A 16,038-nucleotide genomic window follows, 5' to 3' on the forward strand; every position below is an offset into this window, starting at 1 on the left:
TCTTCCTCTATCCTTTTCTCTCTTTTCCTCTTTCCCCTTCATTTCTTCTGCCCACATCCTTCCTCTTCTGTTTTTCTCCTTCCATTTTTCTTTCCCTATTCTCTTTGATGCTTTCCCCCTCAGTATGCTTGTTCATCATCACCAGTTATTAAACAAATCTGTGTAGGGGATACTCTACTAGTTACCTTGCTTAGTGATTTCTGTCAACTTGTTCCTTTCCTTACAGAAGTTTATACTCTTAAAAATAGAAACAGTGGCCTTCATTTCAAATGCATAAAAGAAGCTGCAAAACTGTTATTCTCTGGGAGCATTTGAAAACTTGCTTCCTGGTATATGTTGTCAGTTTGTCTCTAAAAAACTCTTATAAAAATTAAAAAAAAAAAGAATAGAATTATTGTTGCATATATTCACACCAAGATTAGAATTGCTAAATAAACTAATGGAAATGACAATTATCAGTTTCTATTTTTAGGGTAGAGAACAAGGACAAATTTCATAGTCTTCAAAAATCTATCTGTAATTATTTATATTTTCCTAATGTCATACTGCTAAATTGAATTCTTTGCCACTAAAATTAAATTAAAAATCCAAAACCCAATTCTATATTAATTACTCTTTGGTGAGCTAATGACCATAAGTTGGGTCTAGAGTGTTTGGCTCTTGAGTGTTTACATTGCACAAACCGAAAACCCTAATAAAGCAATTGTGGTGTATCCGAGCATTGTATATGGAATTGAGAAATCTGGGTTCAGGTCCACATTAAGCCACTTAGTAGTTTTTTTTACATTAGGCTGGTAATTTAACTGCTCTGAGGCTTATTTTTTTAAGTGAGGATAGTAATATCTACTTCATAAGGTTGTTATGAGGATTAACAGATAAAACAGATGAACTTGCATTGTTTTACACTGTGAAAATTATTGTATAAAGATTATTATTCACTTGTTTAAGCAGTGTGTACTTTTTACTTTCTTTGATTGTAATCAATATTGCTCAACTTTAGAAAGAGAAGTAAAAGAAAACTAAGGAATTTAACAAGAGGAAATAAGGTCAGAACCAGAGAAAGGACTTAACATTTTTATTCTTTCCTTTTCCCTGGAATCCTCATATATCTGACAGAAATTCAGTATTCCTTTTTATGCTTACTTAAGTAGAACATTTTACTTGAAGCGTCTTTCCCTGTGGACAACGACCACATGTTAGTTTGTAATATAACTACGTGGAGATTTTGAAATAGAAATGAGAGAGAAAAGTGCGATCATGCATTTTAAATAGGAAATTCATTGATGCATCAGATGGACTGTCTTTGAACAGCTAACTCTCTAGTGTTTATTTACATCTTTTATTTTGCCATCTAGTAATGTCTGCCTCTAACGTTATTTAAATATAATCAGATTTACACATCAGTAATTTTTTTCTATTTTTGGTTTGTATTATTTTTTCTTATGATTTTTGTTGTTTTTTTATTGATAACTTTAGAGTTTCAGTGGGAAAAAATGTTTGAAGGAAGGATGTACAGGTGACATGGTAAGGATGCTACAGTGTGATGTACCTGGGATTGTTAAAATCTTGGTGAGTATCTTTTTCTTATTTTTCTTGCTTTCTTTCACTGGAATGGTATTTTCAACTTCAAACACATTTAGGAATCATAATAGTATTCTAGCCTAATTCTCCTTGATGGTGACTAAACTCTCTCACCTTTCTATTGCTTTGATTTCTCCAAAATAGTATTTAAGTAGTCCTTAAAAATAGGAAAATTAAAAAAAAAATAAAGACACTTTAGCGAGTGCTTGCAGGTACGTGTGCGCATACGCACACGCACATGCAGAGAGAGAGAGAGAGAGAGAGACACAAAGCAGTCCATAGCTCTACCAAGGAGAAAAATCTGTCATGAACCAAGGATGATAATCTAATTCTATGCCAGTGAAGGTTAAAAATACTTTTGGAATTTCTGAACCTTTTTTAGTCTGTAAGTATTTTCCTATGAAAGTATCTGTGGAAATCACATGTAGTGCTTGTTACATAAAATGCACTCAAATGGTATCCATTTTTTCAATTAATGAATAGCTTGTTGAATTTCCATTTTATAAGGAAATAGACCAAAATTATAAATAGAAATATATATTATTTCTTTCTTTATCTTTAGTTACACTCTTTGTATTTCAAACTTGGCATTTAAATCCTACAGTGATATAAAGTAGAACTGCTTTTTAAGATCAATTCTAGTTTGTTGCTTGATTAGGATTGTTTATGGCTCTCCTTGTTACTTCTGTTTTATTCATTTTATATTCGATATAGCTTCATTCTCATTGTGTTTTTACAAACATTAAGGCTAAGAAGTAACATTAAAGAATTTTGAAAATTGAACTGCTTTAGGGCTATTTTTTTCCATCACTTGCAGTTTGAAGTTGTGAGAAAGGATGAATATATAACCATTGAAAATTTAGGAGCAAGGTAAGCTTGAAATAAAATATTCTCCTTTTTTACTGAGCATGTATATATTTTTCAGTTGCTTCTTCTGTGTTTTGTCATTTGTTGGAGCACCATTAAATTTAAAGGTAGTATTTTGTGAAAAAAAATTGTATTTAATCGACATTTATCTCTCTTTCCATTTTATAACATTTAAATTCTAAAGCGGGAAAGGAGAAATTTTGTTAATACTTTTCCTCTAAGTGTGAAAATAATCTTTTCCTGAAAACCAAACATATTTTTGTTAAAGTTATTCAAATTAAGTTACGATATAAAAACTTTTTCCTAACTTTTAAAACTCATTCAGGCCTCTAAGCTTATCTGAATCATCCTGTTGCTTAGATGACAAAACTTTATTGCAAAGGAATATATAGTATAAGCTGGGAATTCATAGAGGTGTAGAGTGTTGCTATTGAAATTAGAAATTTCATTATAAAAATTTCTCCTAACCCATCAATTCTCTTTTCTTCTGTTTAAAGTATGAATGTCTTACCATTTTTCAATCTACCAGGGACATTGCACCGATATCTAAGGCATTAGGTTTCCCTTAGGAGTTAATGAAAGGCAAATCTTTAACTCTAGCATCGATCTCACTACTAAAATCTACATGTATCTACCTGCATGCTGAATATCTCCACTTTTATTTTTCAAAAAGATCTATAGTTCAGCATGTCTGCAACTGGATTTACAATCTTTCTTCCCAGCACTGCTCTGTAACATTTTTTAAGCCCACTCAATTCGACTTTTTAAATACACTGTAAATGCCTCTTTACTTTTGCCTCTGCACCTCCACTAAAGTAAATGACGTTATTATTTCTCACTTGGAATTCTGAAACAGCTCAAAAACTGGTCTTTCTGTCCCTAGCCTTACCTTTCTCCAGTCTGTTGTTTACATAGCGATCAAGAGCACTTTTCTAAAATGAAAATTGAAATCTATCACTTTCTGCTTGAAAATCTTTCAGAGGCTTCTTATTACTCTTAAGTTCAGACTCCTAACTTGGCTCTGAAGTCATTTCTGGCCCTGCTAACTTCACTAGTGTCATCTCTTGTCACTCTTTTCTTACTATATATGTACCAACTATGTTAGGCTTCTTTTAGTTCTTAATTGTGCTGTCCATTTTACCTCCAGGTCATTTTACCCCCTAGACTATTCTACTCCTTTGGCTTTGCCTGGTTAAAGCTTCGCAAAGCCTTCCTTACATTAGATTAGGTGTTTCTATCATGTATTCCCTCTACTTCTTCTCTTTAAAACATTTACTTTACTAACAATTGTCACCCCAATAAACTTTAATTAAAAAAACAAAAACAAAAATATTTACTAAGTTTTATTATATTTTTTGGCTATCATCATTTAACTATAACCACTCTGAGAGCAAGAACTTTATTTTGTTTCCTACTATAATACCAGTACATAGCATAATACCTGGTATATAGTAGGTACTGAATAAATACAGGACAGATGTAGAGGTTATGAATTCCATTGTTTGCAATGGGTATGTTACTTTTGTTTTGATAGGCAGTTAACTTGGTTAGATATGAACTGTGAGCTCTTTTTTTGGGTGGTGGTTCCTGTCTCAATTCAGATCTTTTGCCTTAGCTGGGCTGCTTTGAGTCTATTCTACATATGTGTGGCAGCCAGAGATTGGGCTAGAAAGAATTTGGGCATCTCTTCTGACTCTTTCCCTTCTGGAATTCCGCACCTCTCTTCAGCAACCATGGTTACCTGGCATCAATTTTCTAGTTCCTTCAGCCACAGAGACCTTTGTTTTCTACCAGGCTATATTTAGCCCCAGGCTAAAAGCTCTAATATTGATGAATTTGCAACCTTATTTTATATAGTGCTTTCCTCTGAGTGCATAACCACCCCCATCAGAGTGGATTTGTTCCTTCCACACTCCAGTCCCTTCAGGGAATTGCTTTTTCTAAGTTTCCTAAGTTGTATAATTGTTTTCTGTGGGAGATTCCTCTGGTAACTGGATATTATTACCAAAAGTGGAAGAGCTACTTCGTGGGGTTTTATGAATGAATGACAAAATGTTTGGTTATCTTTTTATATTTTAAAATGCTTTATTATTTTAAAAACATACATAAACAAAAGCTCACAATATATAAATGCAGAATTTAATAAATAATTATAGAGAAAACTCTTGTGGCCCCACCCAAGTCAACAAAGAGAAGTTTGCCGCCACTCTCCCCCAGCTTCTCTTCTCCCTAGGTAACTGTTATCCTGACCTTCGCAGGAACCATTTCCTTACTATTCTTTATAAATGTACTAATTATAAATGCATTTTTAGACGCTGAAGTTTTTTAGAGGTCAAGTTTTTCAAGCTGTAGTTTATATACACTAAAATTTACTCTTTAAAAATATACATTTAAATGAATTTCTTTGTGTAACAGTTGGGTAACTACTACTATGATCAAGATGCAGAATATTTCCATTATCCCAAAAGGTTCCTCCAAAACAATTTTTATAGTCATTCCCCTCCCCCAGCCTCCAAACCCTGGTAACCACTGATAGGATTTTTGTCCTGATAATCCTGAAAAAACCTTGATGCTTTCCCTTGATTGTGCTGTATATAATAATAGGATAGCCTTTTGTATCTGGATTTTTTTTGCTTAGTATAATGCCTTTGAGATCCATCCATGTTACAGTAGTTCATTTTTGTTTGTTGCTGAGTAGTCTTCCATTATATAGATGTACCATAACTTATTTATTCATTCAACAGCTGATGACACTTGAGTTGTTTCTGGTTTTTTGGCCATTATAAATAAAGCTGCTATAAATAGTGATGTATTACTCTTTGTGAAGCATATGCTTTTATTTCTTTTGGGTAAATTCCTAGAAGCAGGATTGCTGAATTATATGGTATGTATTTAATAAGAGACTGCCAAACGGTTCGCAAAATCGCTGTACATTTTATCATTCTCGCCAGTAGTATAGGAGAATTCTAGTTTCTCTGCATCCTCTCCAGCACTTGGTATTGTCAATTTTAAAAATTTAATTCGTGTTAATAGATTTGTAATGGTATCTTATTATGGTTTTAATTTGCACTTGCTATATGACTAACGTAGTTGAATATCTTTTCATGTTTTTATGTGCTACCTGTATATCTTCTTTGGTGAATTATCTGTTTAAATATTTTTCATTGTTTTAATTGGATTGTTTGTCTTATATTTGAGTTGAAAAGTATCTTTATATATTCTGGATACAAATTCTTTATCTAATACATATTTTAAAAATATTTTATTCCAGTCTGTGTCTTGTCTTTTTATTTTGTAAAACGTATCTTTCAAAAAGCAGAAATTATTAATTTTAAGTCTAATTTATCAGTTATTTGTTTTATGTTTTATCCTTTTTTTATTCTATTTAAGAAAATTTACCTAAGTCAAAAATCACAAAGATTTTTCTCCTGTATTGTCTCTAGCAATTTTTATAGTTTCAGGTTTTACATTTAGATTTATAATCCATTTTCGGTTATTTTGCATATGGTGTATCATTAGTTTGCTGTAGTCCTACTTGTTTATTTTTGCTTTTGTTGCTTGTGCTTTTGGTGTGAAATCCAAAAAACTGGTGCCAAGTCCAATGTAAAGGTAATGCTGCTTTTCTCATGCTGTTTTCAAAGTTTTGTCTTTTGTCAATTTAATTATAATGTGTCTCGATGTAGTCTTTTTTGCAGTCCTTTGAGCTTCATGAATCTGGATGTTCATTTCTCTCCCCTAGTTTTGTAAAAGGACTTTATTTTTTTAAATAGCCGTTCTATCACTTTCTCTTTTTCTTCTCTTTCTGGGATTCCCATATGCATATATTGTTTCTTTTGTTGTTGTCCCATAAGTCTGTGAGTTTTCCTCACTCTTTTTCATTCTTTGTTCTTTTTGCTCCTCTGACTAGGTAATTTCAAATGATCTGCCTTTGAGTTCTGGTTGAGTTTATTATTGAAACTTTCTGTTGAATTCTTCATTTTAGTCAGTGATTCTTCAGCACTAGGATTTCTGGGGTTTTTTTAATTTCGTTTTTAATGATTTCTATTTCTTTGTTGAACTTCTTATTTTGTTCATGCATTGTTTTCCCAATTTCATTTAGTTGTCTGTGTGTTCTTGTAGTTCACTAAACTTCTTTAAGAAGGTTGTTCTAAATTCTTTGTTAGATAGTTCATATCTCCATTTCTTTAGGGTAACTTATTGGAGGTCTTTTAGTTTCTTTTGGTGGTGTCGTGCTACTTGGTTCTTCATGACTTTTGTATCTATTCATTGGTATCTGCACATTTGAGTGTATGGTCTCTTCTTGCAAACTTTACAGGTTTGTTTGGGCAGGGAAAGACCTTCACCAGTCAGCTCAGCTTGGGGTACTGGATGAGTTAGCTGGTACTGTCTATAGACAGGTGGAACTTCCTATTGCATTCTTTAGTTATGTGAAGCCACAGCCTGTGCTCTGTGGGGTCCTACTGGCTGGACTTTATGGTTGGATGAGGGTGGGGTCCTACTGGCTGGGCTTTATGGTTGGATGGGGCATTGGCTGGGCTCCATGTTCAAGGGGCTGCTGGGTGGGCACCATGGTCAGGTGGGGCTGGTGGCTATGTTCCACAGTTAGGTAGGGCCACCAGTTATGCTCTGCAATCACCTCTGGTGAGGAAGGTTTACAGACTTTGATCCTTGACAGAGCATTGGCACTGGTTGGATTCTGTGATTGGGCAGGGCTGCAGGCCATAGTCCGCAATTGCTTCTGGTCAAATGGGCTTCAGGCTGTACTCCCTGACCGATGGTACCACCGTTAGCTTTCATGTTCAGGTGGGGCACAAGCCAGGCTTCCTGGTCAAATGGGGTCTCAGGCTGTGATCTGAGATCAGGTAGGGCTACAGGCTGCACTTCGCAATCGGATAGACTGTTGGCTGTTCTCTGCTATTAGATGAGGTTGCTGGCTTGGGTGATTCTTGCTAAATTTGAGCTCTTGAGGGCGTGAACAAGGGTGGGGCCTAGCTGAAAAAGAGCTCAGAGGAGCCTGACTAGAGTTTGGTCAAGAAGAGAATCTTTATAACTGGATTCAATTTTCTAATAAAGATTTCTGCCCTATGTTCCTAAGGGAAATTGATTCGCGGTTTTCTTTTTGTACTGTCTTTCTCTGGGTTTGCTGGTTTATCAGGGTAATGCTGGCCTCCTAAAATGAGTTTGAAAATGTTTCTACTTCTGTTTGGTCAAAGAGTTGCTGAGAATTGGTCCTGTCTCTTTTATAAATGTTTTAAACATTCATCAGAGAAGCCATTTGGAACTAGAATTTTTGTTGTGGGTTTAAGTACTAATTAAAAAGTACTAATTAAATTTCTTTAAAATGAAGAAGGCGCCATAAAGAATATATACACATTTTAAGAAAGGAAAACACTGCATTAAAATTGTAATACTCAATATATACCGATAACAAACGATGAATACAAGTCACGTTTGACTTCTGCAATTACAAGAGGTGCTCAAAGTGGTTACGTGGTTACCATCAGCGTCATTTTCATACAGTTTTTTCCATTCTTAAAATGTGTTACATTTTTTTGGCACCCTCTGTATATATGGCTATTAAGATTATTTTGTCTTGAGCTTTAGTGGTTTGTATTTTTCAAGAAATTTGTCAGTTTCATCCAAGTTATATTTATTGGCATAAAGTTATTCATAATATTCCATATGATCCCTTTAATGTCTGTAGATTCTGTAGTGATGTCACTTTTTTCATTCCTGATGTTGGCAATTTATGTCTTTTTTCTTTTTTTCTTGATCATTTAGAGGTTTAATAATTTTGTTGCCTTTTTTAAAGAATTAGTTTTTTATTTCATTGATTTTCTCTATTATTTTTCAGTTTTTACTTTATTGATTTCTGTTCTTACCTTTGTTATATGTTTGTTTCTGCTTGCTTTGGGTTCAGTTTGCTCTTCTTATTTCTATTTTTTTAAGATTAAAGTTTCATGATTGATTTGACACCTTCCTTCTTTACCAGCTGATTTCCCTTTAAGGACTGCTTTTGCTGTGTTCCTTCATACATTTTGATATGTACATTGTTTTAAAATTTTTCAATTCGAATTGTTTTCTGATGTGTGTGTGTGTGTGTGTGTGTGTATGTGTGTGTGTGTGCGTGTGTGTATTGTTTAATTGTGAAATATTACGGATATTTCAACTATCTTTCTAGATATAAATCCTGGTTTAATTGCCTTGTGGTCACATAACATATTTTCTAGCATTACAGTCTTAAAATTTGTGGAGATTTGTTTTATGACCCATAATAATGTTTATTTTGATGTGCGTCTCATGTGCATTTGAAAAGAATCTGTGTTCTACTTTTGTTTAGTGGAGTATTCTATACATTCAACATGTTGGTTTATTAGTATTTTCAGTATTCTATATCAACACTGATTATCTGTTTACTCTGTCAGTCGCTAAGAGGGAGATGTTGAAGTCTGATATCAATGTTTTATCTTTTTTGTCTATTTGTATATTTTGAAGCTTGTTTACTAGTTTCTACATAGATATGTAGGATTACTATCTTTTTTTCTTGATGATTTGACTCATTTATCCTTATGTAACGTCCCTTATTATCCTTGATAGTATCCCTGTTTTAATCCTTTTTTGTCTGATGTTCATATAGCTATTATATATCATATAGCTATTATTTTCTTTTGATTAGCATTTGTAGTATATATGTTTCTGCATCCATTTACTTCAATCAATATGTTTTTGTATATAGAGAGTTTATTATAGACAGCATAGATCTTGCTTTTTTTATATTCAACTTAACAATGTCTGTCTTTAAATTGGGGTATTTATTCCATTTAAATGTGTAGTAGTAATTCTTGATATGGTTGGATTTCAATTTACCATCTTCCTGGTTGCTGTCTGTTTTCCCAATCAGTTCTGGGTTTTTTGTTTTGTTTTGTTTTGTTTTGTGTGTGTTTGCCCTAGGACTTATGATATATCTAATTTTAACTTGTAGAAATCTATTTTCAAATAATATACTACATCACATATAGTATACAGTAATATATTTCCATTTCTTCCCATCTTTTGTACTATTATTGTAATGTTTTACTTCTATGTTTTATAAATCCCATAATATATTGTTACTTGTAAGTATAGTTTCATTTTTTTTGTTTTGAACTTTATATACATTTAAAAAGTTACATTTACTATTGTTTTTCATTTCATTGCTATAATTTTATTGTATGACAGTATTACTTTAATTATATTCTACTTTTGGTAGATATATGGGTTAAGTCCAAATTTAGGCTGTGACAACAGTACTATGATGAACATCCTTGTGCACATCTGCAGGGGTTTATGTACAGAAAATTTTCCAGAATATATACCTAGGAGTAGAATGACTAGGCCACCTATGCATACCTTCAGCTTTATTAGATTTTGTTGAATTGTTTTTCACAGTGGTTTTACCAGTTTACACTCCCACCAACAGTATAGAAGAATTCCTTTTATTCAGTATCCTCTCTAATACTTCATATTGTTAAAGTTTAAAATGTTTCCTATGGGGTTGACAGTGTTATGGTGGCACTGGAGATTAAATCAGTTAAATAACAATCACCAAAAAATCTGTCCTCATTAAACTTACATTCTAGTGTTCTTGTCCAAGTTTTTGTTTTATTTTGTTTTGTTTTCTGTGGGAGAGTTCATTTCAAATCCAAGAAGCAAGTTTTTTCAACTAGCAAGTTTATGGCAACATTTACCTATTGTTTAGTGTATTTAACAAATTTTGCTACTTATTCCCTGAATAGTTTTCTAATTACTTGTACTGATGTTATGCCAGTTTCTTCTTTGTCTCTTTTTTTAAAATCACTTGTCATTACATTAGTTGCATTTTTTTGGAATAGCTATAGCAAGAAGTTTCTGTGGTGGGGGAATGCCCTGGGAGAAGTTCCGATTTTGCTGTTTTTTTTTTGTTGGTTTTTTTTTTTTACCATACAGAGATTTCTTTTTTGCTGCTTGCAAATAAGCTAGTTATGTGTGGCATTTTTTGTTTTGTTTTGTGTTTTTTTGTATGAATTCTAACAATTCTACTTGCCTCTGAATTCCAATGAAAATGACAGTGTGTTAATTCCAATGAAAATGACAGTGTGGAATTGTCATCATTGCTGTGTTTTGTTTGTTCATACATTTTTCTCGTTTGCTTTTAAATTATTTCCAGAGGGAGGAGGAAAAGAAAATGCACACTTATTTAGCCATGCTGATACCAGAAATTTTGACTGACTTTGGTATTGACTGTAACAATTTTTTTCCACTTGCAGTTATAAAAAATTGATGTCTCTGAAAATAACTGATACTGATATAAGACCGAAGATCAGTTTAAAATTTAGTACAAAAGGTATTATTTTATATTTATGTCTGCTATTGAAACGTGTGTTAAAATGTTTGACTTACACTGTAAAGGGTCATGCCATTAACAACCATGTGTTTATTTGTGTTTTTCATTCACTGGGCTTAGGGTTACACTAGCAATCATGACTTGGTATAGGCTGGAACTCATGGACAGAAAGATCAGAAGAGAATAGGTCTCACATTACCTTGGCATCATGTAGAGAGAGGTTTGCTAGGTCTATTGCATAGCTGTGACTTCACAATGAGGTTGGGCTAAAGTGGATATTCCCTGCTAATCCCACCTCCCTTTCTTGCATTCCCTGTTAATAGAGCAAAATGGGAGGAATGAACATTTAGGGCTCAAGGCAAAGTAGTCTAAACATAGGTGCCAGCTGTTTAGGAGTCTGCTAGTGCTAGTAAATGCCAGCTGCTCAGCATTTGGAAACCCTAAGGGCTTCTGGTCCTATGGAAGAATACGTTGGTGGCAGTCCTTATTGCTGGGGTGAATGGATGTCCCTGATCCCAGCCAGCTCCTTATTTGGCAACCCAGGAAAAACTCCCTGTGTCATTTGCTTTGTAATCTTGCTTGCCTCCACAGTGTATGTCAAGTATATCAAGCAAGACTATTAATTTAAAATTATCTTGAAACACGGAATCATGAAAGATAAAATAATAAAGCTGCATTTTATGATTAACACATATTTTTATATTCATACAACAAATATGCCATCATATACCACGCTCTTACTACTTTCTAATATATCTCAATCTACTTCCCTCCTTTGGAAGTGCTACTAAACCAGAAAAATACCAACAGTTCAGTCTCATGCCAGTTCCATTTCATGATGAAATAGCCACTTAAATCATTAATTTATTTTTTGAGAGGGTAAGATATGAGGTTCATTAGATAAGAGTGTCTCAAACTTTAATATGTATTTAAATCATCTGGTGATTTTGTTAAAATGTAGACACTAATTCAGTAGCTCCGGGGTAGGGTCTGGGATTCTTCTTTTCTTACAGGCTCCCATGTGGGTGCTCATGCTGCTGGTCCATGGCCTACACTTTGTGTAGCAAGGCATTATTAGATCCCTTTATGTTCCTCGATATAGCTCTGTGTTGTCTATTATGGTAGCCACTAGTAATATGTGGCTATTTAAATTTAAATCAAAATTAGATAAAATTTCAAACTCAGTTCCTTTGTCAGACACACAGCATTTCCATTGTTCAATGGCTAGCGAACAGTGCAAATCTAAAACATTTTCATCACAGAAAGTTCTGTTGGGTAGTGGTGATTAAGATAAAATATAATTGCCTAAGTACAGTGTAATTAAACACTGGTAGTTACCATTCTTAACAATCTTCAGAATTGAAGGCCTAAAACGTTTGTGCCATTTGGTTGCCAAAGCTCATTTACTTGAACAAAACCCTGGGTTGAAAGGCTTTTGTGGTGATTAGTCTTTGTGATTACTTTTGCTTGTGAACATATTGTTTTTGTTTGGATTTTTTGACAGCTAGTCAAATAGCAGCATGCTTATTTAGCACTGGTAGTGACAAAGCACTTTACTGTACTTTATTCTTTTGGGGCAGTCCCTATAGGAACTTAGGATGTAATATGGGAGACCATATAGAAGAAGGGCATTAATGTGGAATGTTTTGACTTCTCAAAATTCATTTTCAGATGAAATGCCTGTCTTCAAACTTGATTATAATTATTTCTATCATCTGCTTCATATAATTATTATTTCTGGTACTGACATTGTCCGGCAAATATTTGATGAGGCTCTGCCACCCCCTCTTTTGAAAAAAGAGCTTCTTATTCACAAGAATGTTCTGGAACCCTACTACAACCATCTTTGGACTAATCACCCTTTGGGTGGAGCATGGCATCTGCTTTATCCCCCAAACAAGGAGCTACCACAGTCCAAACAGTTTGACTTATACCTCCTATTAGCTCTCATAAAACATTTGAATGTATTCCCTGCACCCAAAAAAGGCTGGAATATGGAACCACCATCTTCTGATCTCTCTAAATCTGCTGACATCCTGAGGCTGTGCAAATACAGGGATATCCTCCTTAGTGAGATTTTGATGAATGGTCTCACTGAATCACAATTCAATTCAATTTGGAAAAAAGTTTCAGATACTCTTCTGCGCCTTGGTATGAAGCAAGAGGATATTGACAAAGTGAAGGAGAATCCCATTGAGAATATCTCCCTTGATTACCATCAGCTGTCTATCTACCTAGGCATACCAGTACCAGAAATCATCCAGAGGATGTTATCCTGCTATCAACAAGGTACAAAATAATTATTTACTTAAGCCAGGAAACCTTCACTGAGTGTCTGCTATGTGCCAGACACAGTGCTAAGGGCAGGAAACTCGAAGAGCTCACATTCTTAGAAAAATAGGCTCATCAATAAGCTAATAGAAATTATACCGTGTTTCCCTGAAAATAAGACCTAGTGGGACCATCATCTCTAATGTATCTTTTGGAGCAAACATTAATATAAGACCTGGTCTTATTTTACCTCTAATATAAGACCGGGTCTTTAATATAATATAATATAATATAACATAATATAATATAATTAATATAATAAAATAAATATTGGTCTTATATTAATGTTTGCTCCAAAAGACGCATTAGAGCTGATTGTTCAGCTAGGTCTTATAACACGGCAGTACTAGAGATGTTCCAGAATACCGTGGCCAATTCTAGCCTAAGAGAATTCAAAACAAACTTTCTGGAGTATATAATATTTAAGGAATTCCTAAATCACGTGTAAAAGTTAGCCAAGTGAAGAAGATGGAGAAGAATATTTCAGAAGGAAACAAGAACAAAGGTATAGAAACAAAAATACAATGCAGGGAACTAAAAAGTTTGGCCTTAAAGTAGATTAAGTAGTAGACCTTAAAGAGATTAAAATAGGGGAACATTCATAGAATACATTCAAGAAGATTTCTCTTACCATGTTGAGTTTGTATTTTCAGAAAAGAATTGTTGAAGATTTTTAAGTAGAGGAGTTTATCACTTCTGTAAAATTAAGGATACCTAAAACCATGAAATGCTGGTACTGTGTTTCAAGGATACCCCTTTAGATACCATGAGTGTATGTTTCTCTTCCTTGTCGCAGAATCTTGATGTTTAAATGTTCGGCAGCTATCCAGCAGCCGTGGGTGATTTTAAAAATTAGAAAGCATTTATACAAGTATTTAAAGTGAGCAGTAGCCGTTCCCAGACACTGGATTGATGATATGGAAAAGACTTCAGACCTCCTCTCCCACATTCCAGGATAGTTTCTCAGCTGTCATTGTGGAAAGTGGAGATGAAGGAATGTCAGCATCACTGAAACCCTTGTTGTGCTGTTCTAGTTGACTTTTCCTGATCCCAAGTTACTACAGTAGTTGTCCTAGTGAGCAACTGATGACCACACTGATGCTCTTTAAACGTACAACGTCCCAAGTTTCTAGTAATAGTTGAACTGGTCCATATTTTCTTCAGAGATGATTGCTAGGCCCATAGCCCATTCATTTTACTAAGGCTCTGGATACCACTGTGTTTTCCTGCTTAACGTTTAAGAGTTTTCTTTGAGCATAAAAGAAGAGAATGCCGAGTTTGATAAAATAAGAAAGTCAGGCATGAACCCTTGACTTATAAATTACAGGCTTTTTTTCACATTCACTCTTAAGATTTTAAATAACAAAAACTCGCTAGAATAAATGTAGTATTTGGGAAAGTGCTTTGAGCACTAAATAAATTCAAGGCATTTCAAGCAGTTCTCACTCAGGTAGTCTGAAGAGCTCACTGGTCAAGTCCCTAAATAGAAGCTTTTCTAGCATTTTGTATCTCTTTCCAAGTAGTTATTACAGTTGCAGTTTTCATTTGTGTATCTGATTATTTGATTAATACCCATTGCCCCACTAAATCTCTATAAAGGTTATCTTTTTTCCTTCACCATTGAATCTCTAGAGCCTGATATAATATTCCTGGGCAAGGAGAAGGGAGTGCTGATCAGGATAATTCATATTTCTAAAAAAGGTTCAAACTTTCAATGGAAGTTCATAATTGGCTGTTAAATACTTCAGGACCTTAGATTTTATAAATCATAGGAATTCACTGCTTGGTTTAAAGTGCTTATATTCCAGGCATTATCTGTTAAGAATAATCAAAAATAGGTTTACTTTTTTTTGTCTAATCATGGGTGTATAACCTTTATGTTAAAATCTAAAGACCATGCTTATTTATACTGGATTCATGAGTGAAGCTGATTATTTCTACAGTTAGTTATAAAATTACATGGTGCAGTGTAAAAATCTGGCTTTTCTTGGCTAGTCCCAGTCAGATATTTGTTGGTTGCATTTGCAATTACACATCTAAATGTTTTCTTTATGTATCATAGGAATTGCTCTACAGTCAATAACCGGCAGTCAACGTAAGTATGTTAGAAACAAAATGCCTAAGTGACATTTCAGTTTGGGGTAGCTAAGGGATTCCTATAAGAGTCTTACTTGGTCAGATAAACTATATGATAAAGTGCAATTGTTATGAGCTTGGAAAATCATATGGTCAAATTACTGCTGGTCAGCTGAACCTAGTATGAGACTTTTTACTCTGCCTTGGTCTCAATGCGTGTGCCCCAGGGTTTACCTAAGCGTGGTGTTTTAACTTTTTAGCACACAGGGTACTTTAACAGGCAAAAAGGCCTACCTGCTTGCTCCACCTGCTCATATGTATGCTACTATTTAGCTTATGCCCTTTTATCTGGTTAGCTATCAATTGTTAAAGCTATATACTTATTTGCCAGGTGGCGAGTTGCTAATTTAAATTTCCATTTTGGTGCTTTTGTTTTAAATGTAATTCATATTGTGCAGTTAAAATTTGTTTAAGCAAACAACACCATGGGTTTTGTTTGGAGTAAAATGATACTTAATAAGACTGTGCATTTTATTTGGACCATCTGTGACCAGTCAGATGAAATTCATAAGTTTTGAGATTGAATTTCTAGGGCTATATCAAGGAGTGTGGTGTCCCAGAAGTGTGGTGTCATATAATAAGGGATTGATACCCTTTCAAAACCTTTGGTTATGAAAAAGAAGGAAAAAGGGAAAAAATAGACCTTCTAAGTTTCTCTTAGATATGTTTAGTTTTATGCCTTAAAATAATTCTAGATGCAGTATATTAATAGGGTCAATGTCAGGATACTCAAAAACTTAGTATTTGAGTCAACTCAAGTT

The 16,038-nt window shown here is 34.0% G+C and overlaps 1 protein-coding gene across 5 annotated transcripts in view; it reads left to right on the forward strand.

Annotated features, from left to right (window-relative positions):
• Positions 1–16,038, forward strand: part of DZIP3 (DAZ interacting zinc finger protein 3) — a 97,688-nt gene that overhangs the window by 42,959 nt on the left and 38,691 nt on the right. For 2 of the 5 annotated variants that reach the window (XM_033089610.1, XM_033089620.1), the window contains exons 11-15: positions 1,477–1,569; positions 2,399–2,451; positions 10,734–10,810; positions 12,482–13,099; positions 15,204–15,236. In XM_033089610.1, the coding sequence (XP_032945501.1) occupies positions 1,477–1,569; positions 2,399–2,451; positions 10,734–10,810; positions 12,482–13,099; positions 15,204–15,236 (874 nt within the window). The remainder of the gene's footprint in view (positions 1–1,476; positions 1,570–2,398; positions 2,452–10,733; positions 10,811–12,481; positions 13,100–15,203; positions 15,237–16,038) is intronic. The other 3 variants (XM_033089625.1, XM_033089634.1, XM_033089644.1) reach the window with 3 other exon arrangements.

The sequence above is a fragment of the Rhinolophus ferrumequinum genome, chromosome 2 (genome assembly GCF_004115265.2).
Source record: "Rhinolophus ferrumequinum isolate MPI-CBG mRhiFer1 chromosome 2, mRhiFer1_v1.p, whole genome shotgun sequence".
NCBI lineage: Eukaryota > Metazoa > Chordata > Mammalia > Chiroptera > Rhinolophidae > Rhinolophus > Rhinolophus ferrumequinum.